We start from the raw sequence: 20,228 nt of genomic DNA, 5'->3' as shown, positions 1-20,228 counted from the left end.
TAGGAGTGTTAATTTCGTGTGGTCAGTTTGTGGTTTAAAAGGAGCTGAGAAATCAGTGAGGTCAACTAGGTCATGCTGTTATATCAGCTTCACAGGCTAAATGGTTTCCATTTTTCACCCTTGCAAGTTCAGCTAAAATTTTAGTCCCCAACTTGAAAAGATGTCTTAGTATTTAAAATTAGGTGTTTGCTTAATTACCTGGAGTTTAAACCTGCCCAGCCTTAGTCTGGGTGTAGAAGGTGAGGGACGATGTCATTCAAGGAAATAGTGCTATAAAACACCTATGAATGTGCTGAACGCCCGCGTCTCCAGCAGATCACAGTAGCAACAGAATTAAGCACACTGCACCTCAGAGGAATCTGTAGCAATTCCTGTCATTGCCTCAGAAGAAAGACATGTCAAGGGACTTCATTCGTTACTGCATGTAGATATCCCCTGGAAAAGAAGCCACTCTAGATAACCTGCCAAACATCATCACTGAAGCGATGTGAGCCTCCTGCAGTTACGGGACTTGGAGCAACCAGAGCTGGAGCCTCACTGGGATTGGCCTCTGGGCTTGTTTGTTAAAGGGGAGGCAGAGCGTGGTGGTGGTGCTGTTTGAAGTGAAGCTGCTGGGGATCAATCCTAAAAAAAAACCTCAAAGGGGGTGGGAAAGAATCTTGCTTCAGACCGTGGATCATCTGAGCTGCAGCCCTCTGTTTGGGCGCTGGAGCAATGCAGCACACATCCTGTGCAGCGTCCTCCAGCCTACAGAAAGCCCCTGCAGCATCAAGATCTGTGCCCTGCAGATAACATGTTCCCCATCTTCTCTTCCACTCCTCAGCCCTCTGAGACTTACCACTGCCCTGCCTTGATACTCTACACAGGTTTTCTCTCACAACAAAGGTAGAGGTTCCCCCAGGGTTTTACTTCGATGTACTATGCTGAGTATATCTAAGGACTGAGTCTCAGGTGAGATGGGGGCTCAGGTTTCTGCCTGGAGAGCAAGAGATGGGGAATTCAACACCACCATGAAGTTAGCCTTTAGCAGAGTTCATAGCTGCCCCATTCACTTCCCAGGCCATGCCTAGGTTTTGTCGTATGTATGCTGGACCTTGCACAAGAGAAACTCCTCTTTGGGCAAATCCAGCCAAGTGACCTGGTGTCAGTTAGATGCTTCCTTTCTTTGGATGGCTTACTCCAGAGATTGTGTTTTTGCTGTAGATGGCACAAAATCAAATCAAAATCAGAAAATCAGATTCATTTCTTGTAACTGCTGAAAATAGGATTCAGTGAAGGACAGAAGCACCACTTCAGTGGAGTATATAAACACAGGGTTTTTTTTCTCTCTGTATAGCTGCAGTGCCTAGCTGGAAGATCCCTAATCCTGAACTGGATGATTTGTACGTACAGGGTGGAGATGACCCTTGCTTTGAACATTTAATGGGCTAATTTTCAACAGGCATGTAGGCCCATGGACTTCAGTGGATCGGCGCATCTGTTCCAGTATCCCTTGTTTCTCGGTTTCCTCCATGTTTATAGACATTTCCTGCCCAGCCGCTTCACAGCCCTCAGAGCTGTCAGACCAGGTATGAATGAGGACATAATAACCCATTTTCTATCCTCTTTTTAAGACCAGCACTGAGAAACCTCAGGTTTTTTTAGGAAACGGTAGCCTTTTGTGAGTAAACCTTGACTGACAGCACATGGTGCTGTGCAGGTTACTGGTGGGGAGTGCTGGGCAAACCTGAGCCAGAGAAGAGTTAGGGAGACACAGGGACGTTTTTAAATGTCTGCCTGTTCATCTGAAAGGCAAACATTGAGTCTAAGAGAGACCTTTCTTCAAAACAGTTTTGTGCTGCTTATTTCCCCTTCCCCTGGACAACCAGACATCGGGGAGATGTTTCCTCACTGCCCTGTGGGGCAGGATCCCATTGCCCACCTGCCAGCCCCCGAGCACTTCCATGTTAGGTGCTCCCTGAGCATCTCCTGTTAGCCTTCCCGGGCATCTCCACGTGATTAGGGAGTAAGGAAGGTCTGTGCATAGACTATCTGCTTAAAAAATCACAAGAGTAGGTCTATGATTTGGCCTTGGAAATTTTCTTAAAAGTTTCCCAACCATAGAAAACCAAAAAAATCAAAGACTCCCTTTTGAACCTGTCTCACTTACTCTTGAAAATCCACTGCCTGAATCTCACTCAGCTCCTTCCCTACAGCAACAGTTACTATGTAGTACCAGCTCCAGGACATGACCTGCCAACCCAGGCTCTGGAGGTCCTAAGCAGCAATTCCCCAGCTGGGGATCTCTGCCCCAGCAGTGTAAGGGAGCAGTTGCTCCATTACAGCCTTCCCCAGCCCAGAGCAGATGGGAATATTATCACCATGAATGCGCTCGCATGTGTAGAGCAAATTCAGAAAGATCCATTCCAGTCATCAGCCCCACAGTGTGACAGCGCCAGCCAGCCTAAGCGCATTTTTTATTTTCCTCCAGTTAAATATACAAGCCCAGTGAAATCTAAGTCCAGGGTTTTTTTTTTTTAATTGTTAGACCATTTTTCCCTGCTCCCCTCCTCCCCACAAATAATGTGAGGTTTATGACCCCTGAGTAATGACTGTGGAATGCACTGCATCCTACAGCCATCTGAAGGCATCTGGCAATGGGAATCTTCACAGCATGTCAAAAATACACAGATAATACCACTGTAAATAGCTAAGATCAAAACAAGTCAAATGTCAATGCTAATTTGCTGTCAAGTATATAGCACAAGACCACTTCCTCCTGCAAAAAAAGAAATCCAGTTCCCAAGTGTGACTTGCTCCCCACCAAAAGAAGCTTGTTCTCCACCAAAACTCTCCCCAAACTCTGAATGAACAAGAGTGTTTTTTTCCTCTTGCTGTTTTACTTTTCTGTAGCTTTTGTGCCTGTCTGCTGCTGAGTCTGAGGCTGGGAAATGAAACTTAAGTTTTGCCTGCCATTTTTCTATTGTAAGAAAGGACTCTTGGGAGAGATATTTACTGTTTTCTATGGCTCAGTCAGAGGGCAAGAAAGGAAAGTTGTTCCAGGAGTTCCCATTACAAAGCATTTTTTCACATGGGCTCACTTTTATTTTTTAAGAACTGGGAGATTAAAAGAGTCAGCAGCACTGGAACAGGAAGTTTGCTGTATGTCCAAAGGTCAGGTGGGTCTCAGACAGCCACTGTTTCCAGCTCTCTTTTATATACACATGGCACATTAAAATGTACATCCCGGACTGCATGTAATCACGGTAGTGATGGGGGCCCAAGGGTTCGGGAAGAAAGGAAGAGAGGGGGAGCAGGAAAACAGCACAGCACAGTCTCTCCTCGGGCTGTGATTTCATAAGACAAAGCACTGGGCGGCTGTTCAGCGAGCTTAAGGTATTCCCACGCCCCCACAGCTTTTTCCTGCCATCAGATATGTCAGCATGACTGCTTGTGGGGTCGCTCTCAGTGACATTCGGGAACCAATCCTGCTTAAAAAAACATTTTTTACTTTTTCGTGGCATAGATTTGGGGTTTTTTTTCCTTTTTAAATTGAGTCAGTTCCCTGCTTTGATTTAAGCAGTGGCCTCACAAAGCAGTTGTGCTGGCATGGAAAATGGGGTGGACACAAGTGGACAACGGGATCTGAAGAAAGATCGGAGCAGAACACATTAAAGTGGTAGGGCTATTTCACACTTTGTGTCATGAAATCAGTGTCAAGTCCATGGCAGAGAGGGCAGGTGGTGGCCCTCCCTTAGTTCGTTCAATTCCATAAGTACCATCGCACCTTCTGTTACTAAGTAGTCAGTTAAGAAGGGTATAATTGTCTTCACGACCTCTGAGGTTCACACTGCTGGAGCGAGATGTTTTTGCAAAGTCAAGAGTGTTTCAGCTGTCACCCCAGAATGAAAGAGGGAAGCAAGGGTGTGGACTAAAACCCACCTTCAACTTGCTTCCTCTGGAGGAGATGGTTCTGCTGGGAGGGCAAGCCAGGTGCAGACTGGCCCTGCTTGGAGAGCCACTGTACTGGCATGTTATCTTGTGTCCCGAGTGTTCTACTCACTCCAGGACCGTGCTCAAGTGCAAGAGGATGAAATACCAATGTCTTTTTTCCCCCTTTAGGTATTCCTCATTGTCTTGTGGCTGGACAGCAATTCAGGAGATGTAAGTTCAATGCTTTCAGCTTTCTGAACTTGGGCAAGTCACTGAAATTCCCTAGGCTTCAGGTTTCCCTCATACCCTTTGTGGTCTGTTTTGCCAGAAATAGCCAACATGTGTCCCATGGATCAATCTGGTCTGCTAGGCAGGTTAAGCCCTGCTAAGGCTTTTGATTGAACAATGCATCAGCAAGTGTGGCTGGAAGCTTTTGCCTATTTCTGCCACTTGCCTTGATAGACTCTGGTCAAGAGGGGACAATGCAGGCCTGGTCTGTGGGCCAGAGGGCGAAGTCTCACATTGCATAGTTAACTGTTAAAGAGCTCTGAAGATTTCGCATTGTCCTTGCGTTATTGTCTCTGCAAGTGGCTTTGCTAAGCTAGAGAGTCTCCATCTGTCAGACTGGGGGAGTGACATCCTGAAGAAGGTTGTTAGGGTGGAGCGAGAATGGGTTGAGGTCTGAGACCCATGCAGTCTGTACTAGGTTAGTGTTCAGGGCAGAAGGTGGGCTCAAGCCTCTCCTAGGCATGCTTGTCTTGGTGGGTATTATAATGTCTTTGCTAAAACTGCAGCAATGCTGCTTGGACATAAGTCTGGAGAAGATGGAGTAGAGCCCTTCTTAGTGAAATTCTCAGTCTTCATAGCTGGCAAGAGTAAGGGGCTGGATGTAAATTAATAGTGCATCCCTGGGCAGCCCAGTGAAGAAACATCAAAAGGCAAGTCGGGTCTGGCAGGAGCAGACTGACTTGGAAGCTGACTCTGCTGGTGGGGGTTTCCACACCTGGGAGTAGATTCATTATCTATTTCCCATTATTTGGGCTATCCCAGCCCCCATAGCACCAGGTACCGGAGAGGAGTCAATGGTAGAACCAACCCTCTCTTCAGGACTAGCCCAGTAAGGCTGCCAGAGGGAAACAGTACTCTCCCTTGGCTGACTCTTCTGGATTTAAGCTAGATACTGCGGAGAAAACAAAATGCAGCTGAGTCCATTCAAGGAATTCATTGACAAATGCTTTGAGGTCTTTATGTGAATCTAAGTGTTTGCTGTGAAACAGGAGACAAGCTAATAATCGAAACAGGTTTTACAATGAATGAACTGCTGCTGAGAAATGCCTACTTTACAGCCTTGGTACTATGCTGGATGTTAAATAACTGCCAGGAGCAAACTCTGTGGTATCTCAGTTAGCTTTTACCCTAATTATCGTTTACAGAGGAGTCCCAGCTAGATGAATGAGGACTGCAATATAAAGGACTTAAATAAGATTTATTGATGTGACTACATGAATAATTCCCCTTGCAATGATGCATTTAAGAGCACAGATATTGTGGGAGGAGGAAAGATAATATTTGATATTTTTAATCATTTAAAAGTGTGTGGTTTATTTTTATGTTTTGGCTTTTGCTGTTCCCTCTACCTGCCCCCCTTCCAGAAAAAAATTAAAGGTTTAATCCTCTTACTGGCCAGGTTTGTGAAACAATAGTAGGTAGTTGAAAATAAACTTCTGCTGAGGCCAATAAATATTGAGTCAACTGAATGGTCTGCCGTGGTGCTCAGGCAACCCTGAACACACTGCTTCAATGCTCCAACATTGCTCCGAACTCTTGGCACTCAAAGTTTGGGTTTTCCGTAACTAATTGTTCAGCTTCCTGAAAAGTACGTTTGTGCTGTTTTTCCCTTGGGAGTGATCACAGCAGAGGACCCTCCGGAGAATTTTCCTATGTTCTGCCGGTTCAAGCAACAATGGAGTTACCTCTGGGGCAAGCAGATCACCCATCCGATAGGAGGGAAACCTAGATGAAAAACTGACCCTGAGAGTTAAAAATGAGGAGCTTTTAGTCATATCAGCAAGCCCGCTAGCCTCGATGTGCGGCCAACCTGTCACTAGTGCTGACATAGGGGAAGGGGTGAGGGAAGGCGTTACCATTCAGTAACAATGTGTTTTTAAATAATTTGAAAACACCTCTAGCAGTGCAAGTCCACAGACACATAAGCTGAAGTCACAGCTGCTGCTGTCCTGCCAGGCAGCCCTGGCCCTCCCCGCTCCTGCTGAGGGCCAGGGAGGCCCTATGGAGGCCATAATGGATGAATGCCCTGAGCCACCGTGACTGTGGGCACAGGGAGGGCTCTGCCCAACGCCCCTTTCCCACAGTGACCACACTACTGAGCCACCTGGGTCTTTGAAAGAACTTGTAAACCATTCATTGAAGCCTGGAGTCAAGAATGAGCCTTCAGGAAAACATCTCCCTAGAGACACTCTTGCCCTAATAAGGGCTAATGATGCCCAAATGATCCCAGCCTGTTGCTGCTGCTCCCAGTCTGCTCTTGCCTCTGGAGTCACCTCCCTCAAGGGGGGATATTCCTGTGACTCCCTTTTCTCCACACTCCTCTTACTTTGTCTTTCTTTCCTCAATCAGATTGTTACATATGGATGAACATGTCCATTACCCTGCTCTATCTTTGCCTGGCAGACTCCTAGCAGCCTGTGTCTGCTCCCACAGACTTGTCCCTGCCCCATCACAGTTCCGTCAAAAGCAGAATTAAACCTTCTACAGATCCTGGGATTCAATTTAGCCTTCTCCTCAGGGGAACACCCGGGCAAGTTCACCCAAAATTAACTAAACTAAATTTACTAATCAACCCCTCTGCGGGTATTTTCATCCTGAATTAAAATGTCTTTAGTCAGATTAGCTCACTGTGGAATGGAGCAAACTTAAACAAATTAAAGACACTTAAATTCTGAAGGTTTGGTAAGATCTTCTGCAGGTCTCATGGGAGATACTAAAGCCATTACTGCTCATCAGCTCACCACCGCTCCTCTGCTGTGTGTCACCACCTTAAGCTGCAGCATTGAAGCAGCTGAAGGCGTGAGCACTGTACAGAGGCAAGTTATTTCAAGCAACCTTCCTTGGTGGTTGAACTGCGGTAGCTTTGTGCTGACAACAAAGTGCCACTGCAGCAATAGTATTTGGTGGGTGGCCAGTGAGAAGTGAGCAGGGGTCAGAACCTGCACTGAACAGGTTCCCGGGCAAGATCTCTGGATGCAACTTCAATACTGGCAATTACCCATTAGCAGAAACCTCTTCCTGTAGCAGGAACCCACATGTCACCTTACTGTATCTGTCTGTGGGGAGGACCAGAGAGGTATGGTCTAAGTACGCACTTATATAGTCACATCCCACCCCATATTGTCTGTTGTTGCTGCAGCTCTGCGCTCCCTGGGGATGAGCAGATGACAACTTGAATGTATAGGGGTCTCAGGCATTGTGGGACACTCTTCGCTCCTGCCACTTGTGCATGAGGTGACACACACCGTTGCCTAACTTAGCTGGTGTCAACCCTAGTGGCCTGTGCCCCTGGGCGACTCTCCCAGTTGCTCCCCCCTTCTGAAAAACCCATTTCTGGGCACCTGGCCTGCAGTGTGAAACAGCCTTTGTGTGATATTTTGTCAGCTACAAATAATTGAAAAAGGCCTACATAAAGTCCTAATTGTGTCACAGAACAGGCTCTTCAGTCATCCATCTTCCTATTAAACTTGTGAATTTCAGCTACTCAGCCCTGTTGGAGTTATTTTCCCCTTCCCCTCCTTCTTCTTTTAAGCTTCTATTTATATTCTCTCAGTTGTCTCTGCCAGAAGATCTCATGTGGATACATTAGGCCTTTTCAAAAGGAAAGTTGGATTACAGCGATTTTTCTCCCCGTAGGACACAACAGCTTCATCATTCATAACAGAGCAATACACTATAACTTCATTATAGATGGCATGAAGCTGGCCTATTTAAACAGAATACTTAATGATAGTTGGAAAGGCAGGAGAAATTCAGCTCCAGTGGTCTACGTGGGAAAAGGGAAACTGCGTTTTTGGTATTTACTGAGGCGGATTTCTTGACTCTCAATTAAATCTCTTTTCACAGGAACAAAAAAAAAATGCAAAAGACTCAACTGACATGGGTGAGATCTGTTACCTGGTAGATACTTCCTACTTTGGCAGATAGTTTGACATACCCTAACATCTAATGTTAATAGCAGATGTGGGGGCTGGGAAGGAAACTTGGACTCCTCCATAGTACTTAGCCTCCACTGAAACAAACTGCAGTTGTTGGTGCTCTCCTGTATGGACCACAGGTTCCCATTCTTTTCCCTTTCCCACTTCAGCAGCACTGACCTCAGAAGTGTGCTCTGCTTATTGACTTTGGCTAAGTACAAGTGGTTTAGGCCTAAAGAAAAATCTGCGGACTGAAAAAACCTCCTTTTTGGGAAAATGCCAGAATAAATAGCCTTCTGTGAGCTCACAGTTGACATCAGACTGCAGTTTGTGGTGATGATGGGGGAGGCTTAAAAAAATCCCGGTGAAAATGTAGCAAGATGTAAAAATTAATGTTTTCCCATATTTTGATAAAACTAGTTTTTCCTCTCACCTGGGTAAGTCTGAGTGGTGCTGAAAGGTGCCAAGAGTTCAGCTCCGTTGATGTGAGTCCTCCACTGACAGCTTGATACACCACACGAGTTTTTTTGTACCAACTTGGGAGAGATTTTGCTCAATATTGGTTTACTACTAAAATCTGTAAGTGTGGATGAAGTTTCTAATATTTGCTCAGCTGAAAGTCATGATTTCTTATCCCATCCCCTCAAAAACTAGGACCATGTTTACTTATGTATCAGAAATCTGTATCAGAAACTCTTAGGAAGCTGATAGCCATGTCCTATGGTGCCTGTGAGTGTTACATGCTGGAATACAGTGCATTGATAACCAATGAATTCTGCTGGTGTGAGTATCCATCCCCGTGTGGAGTTTGGAGGACAGAGGAACAAAGAATGCTTTTTATTTCTTTAACTGGTATTGAACACTGTCAAAGGAAAAATGAGGGGCGTCTCTGGAGGGGAGAAAGGGTCTGGAGTGGAAAATAAGTATAAGGAAGAAATGGCTCCAGGAGGAACAAATGCTCCAGCTGTTGAGCACACTGTCCGGTCAGCATGTCTCATACCTTGGCCAGAAGAAGGTACTCTATCTGTTGGGGAAAAGAAAACAATTCATGCTATTAGAGCTCCCTGTAATTTGGTCTAGAAGCAGTTTGGACTCACCAACTGTAAAGGAAATGTCAAAGAATGGGAAGCCAAGAGAAGCTCATCAAAAAGACATCTGGTCCTGCTGTCCTTAATGGGAAATCCCCCCCTCCCTCTAGCCACCCTCTTCCCAGCCACGCTCTTTTGAAACAGTTAATGTCTGAGAGAATCCAAAACATTGCTGGAATGTATCAGCGAGGAAGCTTTTGTATAGCTGAGCAGCTAAACAGCTCTGGTTTTGTTTGTGTTAGGGCTGATTGTCTTGCCTTTCATCGGCGAAAGTCAGAAATGGCTGAACAGAAGTCAGTGGAGCAACACCAGTGTAAGGCCAGTTCAAGCCGGGGGAGAATGTGGACATCTCTTTTATGGCCAGAATCATGAAGCGCTTCACAGGGAAGCAAGAAGACCTCAAAAGGGACACCCATAGGCAGTATACTTGCAAATCTTCTGAGATGAAGCATTCGTGTCCTGTTCTCCAACAGACTATTCACTCCTCTTCCAGGGAGTAACTTTGCTTGCAACAACCATGCTGTCCCAGACAGTGACCCATCTGCCTCTTTGTTTCTTCGGGCCCTTTCTTCACTGACTGAGCCCTGGCAGACTCCCAGTACCTTCCTGGAACCAAGGAACTAGTCTGGTTTGCTATAAAGCACCCATAAAGGTTATTTCTAGGGAAAGATGTTTCATTGCTGCTCGTGCTCCTGCATGGGTAGCCCAGGATCCTTAACATGTTTCTGCACTAAGCCATGTGGTGATGTCATTTATTACAGCTCCTCTCACAAAACCGTGTTCCCAGGGCCTGGGTGGCTCAGAGTTTCGGCATGGGATGTAGAATCTTTGATCGTATGAACCAGGACAGTTAGCAGAGTCCAGCTATTTAGACCTCCTTGGCGAATAAGCAGAGGGCTCTGTTCAATTTCCCAACACCAACTATTCCCTTCACTCCCCAGATCAGAAAATCTGGAAGACAGGCAGGATTCAGCAGATCAGGGGTCAAAGACATTGGTGGGAGCTCCATAACTGTACTGAACATACTGCCAGTGTCTGCTCTGTGCTCCTTACTAGAGGGAGGATCAGGGAGGACTTTCCAAGAAGACAGTTGAGCTTGTGACTTGTGATCCCTCTTTTCTAGTCCCAGCTGTATGGTCCCACCTGCTTGTATGGACATGTTCAGGTGGTCTCCTCCTTCCCTCCAGCTGCAGGTGCTTGCCATTTACCTGGTACTGCCTCAGTCTTCCCTGACTCTACTGTGACCCAACTTGATTTTCTCAGCTGGGAGAAAAATCTGCCATTTAAATTTTCCAATGTTTCAGCATGGAAGTTGGGCCAATAACTGTGAAAATGATGCTAGGAAGAGAGAGATCATTTGCCCAGAAGCAGGGGGAGGAGGGAGAAAAAGACTTCTCTCTTTCAGAGACAGCAACGTTGTTTTGCTGGCTCAGCTGTCCCTAGGTCCGCAGGCTTCATTGCTGTTCAGAGGGATCCACATATGGACAAAAGTAATTCCCCCCCATCAGATTACGGCAGCATTACAGCCCAGCATTGCAGCCAGGGATGCCAAAGCGAAGAAGTCTCTGGCTTCCTCGTTTCTTGGCATTTCACAGGACACACCTCAGCTTTAATCTCAGCTCACATCTGTCACAAAACCCGCCTCTGCTCAGATCTCTCAACTGCTCTGAAATAGTTTTATGCCTGCTTGACCACGACTGTCCACAGAGTTGTTACATCCTTATCTAAATAGGTACTTGAGATGATATTTGGGAGAAAAGAGGACACCGGTGTGCAACCATTGATCTGAGCACATCTCACTGTTAGCTCTAGTCTACCACGCCATCTTCTTTCTCCATCTGTCCTCCGGGTGCCGGCATACACGGAGTATTTGAAATGGTTCCCTATCTTTCAGGAGCTTAACAAGATCAAGTTAATTTTACTTCCAACTGAGCTTGGTTTTGCTGAGTAGACTCCTGAACTAGGTTTTCACAGCCTTGATAAGTTCATGGGGAAGCAAGAAAGAAAATCCCTGTGAAACGACAGATACCTTTCATGTGTGGAGGAAATTTCTACCTTTTTTTCTGCCAGCTGGAATATTTTCCTTGAAGAAGGGCAGAAGCCTGACCACTATGGACTGCTGCAATTGGGATGAACAACATCTGGGAGAAAATACTCTGGGGAGCAGCTCTGCAGAGTCCAAGTCATGTGTGATTCCTCCTGACAGGCTCCATCAAGCATAACTTCCCTGAAGTCGGTGGAGGTCACCTGCACACAAGCTCTCATGGTAGGATTCCCTCCAGCTTTAACAATGTAGAGGTCAGTAACTTTCACCAGTCTTTGAGTCATGCTTAAACCAGGGGAAGAGCAAGTCAAATGCAACCAAAGAGAAGAAAGTCATAGCAAAGATTTAGACAAATATTAAAGATTTTGCTAATGCAAAATGTAAGTCTAACAGCAATAATATTAATGAAGCAATGTACACCTGCTTAGTGTCAATATTTGGGAAAAAAAGAAAAGCATTTATCCTCACCAGTGGATGAAAGAGTGGATCAGAATCATGCTTCTGCACAAAGTATTTAGCAAATCATTATAATGGTTTATAGAGTTTGTTTAGGCTTCTAGATTTTTACTTGATTCCTTCTCTGTTTCACAGGAAGCAGGAATGCTAAAATGACAGGATGTAAGGCCAGAGAAGCAGAATCACACTGGCTGAAAGCCACAGCATAGTACCTGAGAACTTTAGCCAAAGGTGATAATCTCACTAGCAATCAGACTGTCGATTAATATAACGTGAATATGCAGGCAAAAAACCATTAAAACATGTAATCTATAGTATGATCCTCTGTACTGAAGGATAGGATGTCAGCCACAGCCACATAAAAAAAGAGAAGTCTTGAACAGGATGATCTTGGCCCTCAAGGCTTCTCACACCTGAGTCATCATTAATAAGTGGGAAAAAAACAAGGAATACATGGGTACACAGGTAGATGGCTGTTATTTTATTGGCTTCAAGAAGCTCTACCAGCTGCTTCTAGCTAAACATGGTGGCAAACATCTAGCCTTCAGCACCAACATTGGGAATATTAATTCCTTGCACTAAGCAGGTTCTGAGTATTTCCCAGTTTTATTAAACCCCAGAACACAACAGCCTGTTTGAAAAAGAGTATCCCAAAGTATTTTAGGTACTTCCTACTGCAAGAGGAAGGGGACAAACAGGAAGAACTTGTATTCCTCTGGCATTAGTATTCCTCCCATTGTCACTTGCCCAGCAATTGCCATGAGCCTAACCAGCAGTCCTGGGATTCCAGAGCATTCTTGTCACTGCTGGGGAGGGGAAGGAGGGTACAAGCAGGGTATGTAAAGTCTCTGGGGCCTAAAGACAGGAATCACAGGTATCTGACGTCTTGATCTTTCAAATCATCTTTAATTAGTTTGTTTAACTGGTATTATCCTTAATTAGTCTTGCTGAGTTCAGAATGACTACTCACCTGCTTCGAGATAACAGGCAAACTTCAAAAGTTTGCAAGATCAGGGCTACCCTGATAGATTTTGAAAGCTAGAGCCAAGAAGTAGCTGGAAAGAGCTCTAAGAGAAGTATCCCTACATGACAGATATATTTATTTAACCTGTTTTTTCTCCAGTTGTTGAAGACTGCTATCTGCTTGCTGGATCTGACGGTTCAGGCGTTTGGCTTGCCTCTCTTCTTGTGCGGTAGTTATGTCCTGGCAAGAGACGAGATGTGCTCCAGCTTCAGCTTCCTTGAGCAGCAATAACCCTTTATCTAAACCTGTTCTCAGATGGAAAGTTTCCATGCGTCAAGAGTCACTTTCCGGTTCCACAAGGCACACGGATCTTCTGTGAGGTGTCACCCCCTCAACCACAGCCTGGGAGGGGGGGTGGGCAGGAGGGACACATGGACACGGTGAGTGGCAGGACAGTGCCCTTCCAGCCCAGCTGCTCGCTTCCCTTGTGAGCCGAAAGAGCCTGCTTATGGCTATTTTCGGAAAATGTAAGCAGGGTCATATGATGAAGACTTGCTTTTTTTTCTACATACACAGCACTAAGATGTCCCAAGGCTGCCTTGAACCACAGATGTCAATGGTCTGTGGGTTGACAGGCCCCAAAATTGGGAAATACAGATTCTGTGAGCCTCTCATTGGCTTTGTCCAACTGCCCTCTCATTACTGACACCATGACCCTGCTCTCACACAGAAACAATGATGCTCCCTCTACGACTTTACTCAGATGGGCATGTGGAAATTACCATTTGTGAGTACTCCAGGCTCTTTAGATGTGGGTTGAAGGCCAAGAGCTTGGCTTGCAGAGCAGAGTTAATGTGCACAGGGCTGTGTGGTTTGGGGAACCCACCTATCTGTCCGGCTGCTCTCTGCAAGAAAATGTTCGTTTCCATTGCAGGCCACACCACCATCTTCCTGTCTACACTTCAAACCCTGAGCCAGGCCCAAGCGCTGTTTTGCCCAGACCCCAAAGCCTGGGAGTCCCTTGAGGGTCAAAGAAGTGGGATGAGGATTAATGTCAGAACTGAGCTTGGTGTGACCCTTGTCCTTCAGTGGAAGGAGAACTAGATGCTCATGCAGAGGGCTAGTGGATGTTGCTCTGGTGAATGATGCAGAGCTGACTTCTGGTTCCTTATTTTTCAGCTCCCAAGGAGAGCAGTTGATTTCTAGGTAGCAGTTGTATCTCTTTCCACAGGGATGGTGGAGCTGCCCACCCAGGTCAGACGCCTAGCATCTCCTCTTGCCAGAAAGACCTTGTAGTAGGTAGGTATGGCTCCCCTCTCCCCATGCCGATGGCTTAGCCTTAATTCTGAAGAGAAAACGTCCTCTATAATCCTTGCGTACCTTGTCTCTTGTAACTTTGGATGTTCTCAAGCATTAAACTCCTGCAGTGTCTCCAAAATATCGGCCTTGGGAACAGGTTGTCACCGGTGTCTTATATTGAGGTCAGACTGGATGCCCGCTTCTCCATTTGTTATTATTTGGGCGCTTTGGGCATGGTGGCTCAGCTTGGGGTGGTGGGAGTCAGGAAAGAAAGATGTTAGTGGAACCCGAGGACAGGGATATCTTCCTGTGAGATCTGCTCTATCCAGGAGGCAGGTCCTACCAGGAAGCCCTAAAGAAGTGGCTGGAGAGTGCAAACTCCCTGGCTTGGGGTTAAAACCAGCAGCGGCCCGGGGAAGGTGGAAGGAGAACGCGGCTCTCCAGCGCGGCAGCCCAGAGCAGGGCAGGGGGTGGGTCGCTGGCGGACCCCTGCCTGGGGTTTTAGCGCCCGGAGCCACCGGGACCACACAGGGCTATCCCGGGATGAGCGAGGCCCTTCCCTGAATGTGCCCAAAGCCCCGCTGCAGCCAGAGCAAACACCGTCCTAAACACAGAGGGCACCCCCGCCCTGGGCACAGCGCTGGCTAGCAGCAAGGGCGCACAGGAGCCACCCCCCGGCACCCTCCTCCTCCTGTCACCGGCCCTGACCCGGCTCTTTTCCCGGGGGACCGGCAGCCGGAGGGGGACCCCACGCCGATGGGCAGGACCCGCGCCGGTCCCCCGCTCCCAGCTCTCCACCCCGGAGCCGGGTCCCCCTTCTCCATCCCGGAGCCCCGATCCCGGCCAGCTCCGCGGCTGCGGGGAGGGAGGGGAGGGGCGGGCGGGGCGGGGCGGCCCGGGCCGGCCGGGGGATCCGGCGCCGCCGGGGCAGGAGCTGCAGGAGCGCGGCGGAGCGGTGGCAGCGCCGTGTCCCGGAGCCCCTCAGGAGTCCCCGGGCTGCGGCTCCCCCCGCTGCAGCCCCCATGGAGAAATACAAAGGTGAGGCCGGGCCCCACGCGTGTCCGTGCCCCGCGGCAGCCCCGCACGGGGACCGCCGTCCTGCCCTGCCCGCCGGGGGGAGAGCGGGGACGGGTCTTTGGGGGGACACACACACAGACCCACAGAGTTGGGATCCCTGCGGCTCGCTGTCCCCACGCGTGGGAAAGCGGGCGGCGATGGGCTGCGGCGGGCGGGGGGGCAGCTGCGGTGGTGATGCCTCCCGAGAGTGGGACAGGGGGTCAGCTCCGGAGAAGGGGGTCCCCGCGAGTGGGGGGCCCGAGCGCGGTTCCGGGAGGGTGGGGGTGTTGTCCCGCGAGTGGGACCGGGCGGCGAGGGCGGGGGTCCAGCTCCGCGGAGGAGGAGGAGGCCAGCAAGTGGGGCAGGGAGCCAAGTCCCGGGGGAGGCGATCTCCGCCAGGGGGGCCGGGGATCGGAGTCCTGCGAGTGGGGCCGCGGCCAGCTCGGGCCCGCGGGGAAGCGCTTGGTCCGCGCGAGTGGGAAGGTGTGGGGCAGCGCAGCCGGGTCCCCCTGTACCTGCCCGGGCCCTGGGCAACGAGGGAGGGAGGAGCGGGAAGATCTCTCATTTTACACCATCTGAGGATCGGGACCTTTTTTCACTACTTAAAAGCAGCGTCTCGTTTCGTTTTCTGCAGCCCCTGAATTTGGGTAACGTTGCCTGCTCCGTCTTTCTTCCTAAATTTTCATCTGCATAGACTTCCCACCCTCCCAGGCTTAACAGGCACGACATTGAGCGTCCTGTTTTCTAAATGGAAGGAGGTTTGGTGGTTAGGGAGAGGGTAGGTGAGCAGCCTTCCTGCTTTCTCTCTGGCAGATCTCATCCGGGCTGGTGGTCACCCGCAGCCCATTTATTTGCCCACAATCAATGGCTCTGGCGCTTCCTGCGTGATGCTACTTGGTGATTATCACTGAGAATGGCTCAGCTCAGATCTGTAGTGCCATGGGCAGCTCCTGGAAACTTCTCAAACTTCGGCGCTCCTCGCCAGCTGAGGAGGGAGGAGGTGGGGTGAGGTGCCTGGGCATGGGACGTTCGGATGCACATGGGCACTTTGAGATTTCTGCTCTTGCGTAAAAGGCTCCACTGGAGAAGGTGAATCCAGCACTTGTGTAGCACAGAATAAGTCTGCAGTAAATTCTACCTGTTGAGAAGACATGTGGCTCTCCCTGTAACTGCTGTCCTCCTTATGGAGCTTGAACATTTAAGCAGGGAACTTGGTACTAGACAAATACATTCCTGCCTGACCCCATTTGGACTAGTTACCATCAAACTGGCAAGGTCTGGTAAGGCCTCAGCAGATACATTCAAGCCCTTGTTCCCTAATCCTTTTTTGGTGGGGACTTTATATGTCAAGGTATCATACTGTGTGAAGTTAATTTTTGCCAGGATTCTGTATTTTTTTTTGACTATGCAAGTACTTTAGTATTCTGACAGGGCTTGGCACTGTGCTGCCTGTTGCGTTTTGATCCTTTTCCTCCTTATAATTGATACTTTACAGGCGTGATAAGCACAATAGTAACATACTGCAGAAGTGATGTTAAAGACTATATTACAAGTCAAATATTGTGTAGTGGTTTTTTTTTTCTGGCAGGGTCTGTACAATTCCATTCAGTTCCAGTAGCAAAGCAGTAGATTCATTAAGATTCAGCTATGTTTTGTATATTGTCTTTTTAAATATGCACACTGCTCCCTCAGAGCAGCGGGGATGTGTTCTGCACATGTGTAATGAATAGCAAGTGCAACTGATTGCAGAGCCTTGCCAGTCCTTTTTGTGTTACTGGTAACGAATGTGCGCGCGTGGGAGTGGGTGTGCATTAATGAGGGCACTGAGGCATCTCCAGCTCTGCAGGGCAGCTGCAGGTGATGCCAGCAGCTCATTTAGTGGGTGGGAGGTCCCCAGCATGATGGGGTGGCTGGAGTCACCTGGGGCTGGTGAGGCAGGTGGGGGGAAGGGAAGGGCTGGGGGAGAACCTGTGGGATTTGGGAGCCCTGAGGAGCAGGTGGAGAAAGCAGGCAAGTGAGTTGTTACTAATCAGCACAGGGGATATATGCCTGTTCTGGTGGGGATATCTTGTTGCTGCCATGGGGAGGCTTCATCCTTGCTGCCAGCCAGGCAGAGCGCTTGTGCAGGGAAATTGTGTAATGGTAGAGGTGGATAGACTCAGAGCGCTGTTGAGCAATGAACTGGTGTTCTGGAAAGACGAATTTGACTACAAGATCTTTCCTATTACTTAAGAAACGAAGGTTGCAAGCATCAGCAAACAGCAGCGTTTCTTTCCTTTAAACAAGGTCGTGGATGTGCTTTAATCTGAGTTCTGGCAGGCGCAAGGGTGTCCCTTCTGTTCCAAAGGCAGGGTGAAGCAGCCACAGGAATCTGGTTGGGTGGAGCATGCAGGGCCAGGTGGGGTGCGAGCCTGGGAGGCCAGGGCTGGTGGCCGGCAGGGTGGCACCTGTGGAGTGGGAAGAGCTCGGGCTGTTGGACTTGCATGGTGGGAAGTGAAGGAGGGATTGTGAAACTCCCCTGGGAATGGGTTTCCTTTCCCAGCCTCTGCAAATGGGGATACAAGGCCAGCTGCATAGGAAGACAGACTTTTGACTCTTGTTAGGCTCTGAAGGATGATCTTGGTGTGTGACAGGTTTGGGGTTTTTTTCTGCCAGGCCGCAGTAAAGTGTCTTCTCCCATTGATGAAGATGCTGTTTAAAAATCCACTCTCCCTGTGGTTGCAGAAGTACATGTGAGGCGTAAGGGTCAAGAGACCCAACAGCCCAAGGGGAGACCTGCAGGGAGCAGAGGGCAGGTGTGAGTGAGGGTGGTTGCTGTGGGTACAGGGCATTACAAGGACAGAGCTGCTCATCTCTTGCCCCTCCTCTGTTCCCTGCAAGCACTCTCTCTCCTTCTTCCTATGTGTTTTACCTTTGAATATGAGATTTGTACAACTGTCCCATCTTGTGCTCCCTGTTGGAGTGGCACCATGGCTCCTTGCCTACTCCTTGCCCCGCATGACAGATGTGACTGGCTGGTCCATGACCAGCCTTCTCCAGTCCCTGGGAAGGGAAGAGGTGCTGGATGCACTGTTCCTGTTGAGGGGTGTGTAGTGGCACCCTTGCTTATCTGCCATCCCTGTTAAGTCCTCTCAGACCATCCACTTGTCACCACAGTCACAGGTGATTCCCCTGTGATGCAGCCTGATGCGTGTAGTTTAAGATGTCAAGTGATGTGAGGCTTGAGAGGTTTGTAACATTATTATTGTATTTTTAATGTGTTAGAGCTCTGTAATGGAAATCAGAGTGACTTGCAGCCCAGTTCTTCAAAGAAAGGTGTTTGGCATTCTTGTTTTACTGTCTCTGTTGAGCAAAGACACAAGCTTTGCATTTCTTATCTGAGGGTCTCCCAGGGCTCTGTGGGGCATTGCTGGTGTTTGCAGTGCTCCTCTAAGGAGACAAGCATTGTTTGTCTGTGGAGGACAGGTTGTCTTCTTAACAGAAGCCAACAGTTTAGTGTTGATAAGGATTAAAATAAGGACTTGGTAGAAAGACAGGGTGTTTGCTTGCTGGTTAACACGTTTTACCTGGGAGGGGAAAAGGGTGTGGGTCTGTTTGGGACTTTGACACGTGTTCTTTTTAACAAGGTCTTGCAAATACAAGGAGATATGCTTGGGATTAAGCTGCAAAGTGAAGACATGAACGAAAGACGTAACAATCTGAGGTGCTTTATAAACGCTTGTTAATCAGAGTTAGAAATGGCTTGATCATATTAACATGATCTAGGCTCTATACAAACATATGTGGTTTCTTCTCAGCTGAGCATCAACACAGCTGTTGTGTTTAGCTAATTGTCTTGGTGTAATTGGCAACTGGAGAAAACAGAGCAATGTACTGCCCTGTACCAAACCCAATACAATTTTCAGCTGCTGGGCTGAGCCTTCTTGAAATGCAGATGAAAATTAATGTCCTGCATAACCTCTTAATATATACAGGATCTTTCATGTGAGAGTGGTGAGTTTTGAAGATGGGAAGGGATTCTGTTGGGGAATAGGCAGCAGGAGTGCAGAGTCATTTACTCAGCAGAGATTTAGATGAAACCTTTTTCTGTGACTGAAACCACAGCCTGTCTCAATTATACATCTGCTGTGTCCGTCCTACACACTGTCACCCGTGCCAGTATAATATTTCTGTCTCTTCTAGCACAACTGCATTTCTTATGTAAACAGGGCACCTGAGGGTGCTCTGAGTTGTAGTGAGTGCACACAAGCCTCGCTGGTGCTCTCCAGACCAGGACAAGCTCACTGCAGATGGGCGTGAGGCTGCACGGATGTTGGCTTCAGCCCTGTTTGAGGAGCAACAATGGCGCTTGGATTGCATGTGTAACTGCTAGGCCTGGGGGTGCTCCTTTTGCTGCCCCCACAATGGTCATTGGGTCTTGCTCTTTCTGACTATAAGTGGCAGCAACCCATGCAGCAAAGGGCAGTGGAGGCAGTACCCCTGTATCCCTGCTGCTCCAGGGTCTGTGCCTCGTCTGCATCACTACCAAAATTGCCAGCAGCCTGCTCCTGAAGGTAGCAGCGCTCACAAGCTCTGAGCCTTTGGGCACCTGCTTTTGGAGTGCTCCTGGCAAGGCATAAGCCCTCATTTTCCCTTGTGGTGTTGAGTGGTGTATCAGGCAAGTCTCGCTCCCGTTCTTCCACGCACCTTCACCGCTCCCCGCAGCAGGCACTGCGTGTCCGTGCCCGGCCAGGGACCAGAGATACCATGTCAATGAGTTTATTGTTCAGGGGTTTTCACTGATCGCTTTCACTGAACACCCACAGCCCAGGAACACAGGGAGTGTCTATGCAAAAATGCTTGTAGTGCTGCTTTTTTTTTTTTTTTTTTTTCTTCTCTGAGCATGGCTGGCTCTTTCAGCTCCCAGCAGTGGCAGTGGACTGAGGGCAGGTGGGCAACTGGGCAGCCCAGGCTTTGCAGGGCTGCACACCAAAGCACCGCAGGCTTTTAAATCTAAATTCTGGGCACCTGCTCAATGGAATGCTTGTTCCACAATGTTTCCATCTCAACATAGAGCCCATATGAAGGATCTAAATGAATTGACTGAATCCCTTAAGATTTTATGGCAAATCCAGGACCTGAACCCCAAGCTCCCTAACAAATTCCTTCCTCACAACCATCCTGCCTGGATTGGGGAGATTAGGGATGCTGTTCTCTTGAAAAGT

The 20,228-nt window shown here is 48.4% G+C and overlaps 1 protein-coding gene across 6 annotated transcripts in view; it reads left to right on the top strand.

Annotated features, from left to right (window-relative positions):
- Positions 1-13,803: 13,803 nt before the first annotated feature.
- AFAP1L2 (actin filament associated protein 1 like 2) overlaps positions 13,804-20,228 on the top strand; it is a 73,441-nt gene continuing 67,016 nt past the window's right edge. For 4 of the 6 annotated variants that reach the window (XM_074875344.1, XM_074875348.1, XM_074875345.1 and 1 more), the window contains exon 1: positions 14,891-15,006. In XM_074875344.1, coding sequence (XP_074731445.1) covers positions 14,991-15,006 — 16 coding nt within the window. In that variant the 5' untranslated portion in view covers positions 14,891-14,990. Of the gene's footprint in view, positions 13,969-14,890; positions 15,007-20,228 lie in introns of those variants that run through there. The other 2 variants (XM_074875347.1, XM_074875349.1) reach the window with 2 other exon arrangements.

This window comes from Strix uralensis, chromosome 7 (assembly GCF_047716275.1).
Source record: "Strix uralensis isolate ZFMK-TIS-50842 chromosome 7, bStrUra1, whole genome shotgun sequence".
Lineage (NCBI taxonomy): Eukaryota > Metazoa > Chordata > Aves > Strigiformes > Strigidae > Strix > Strix uralensis.
The sequence above is the reverse complement of the archived record's forward strand: the minus strand, read 5'-3'. Positions and strand labels throughout refer to the sequence as shown.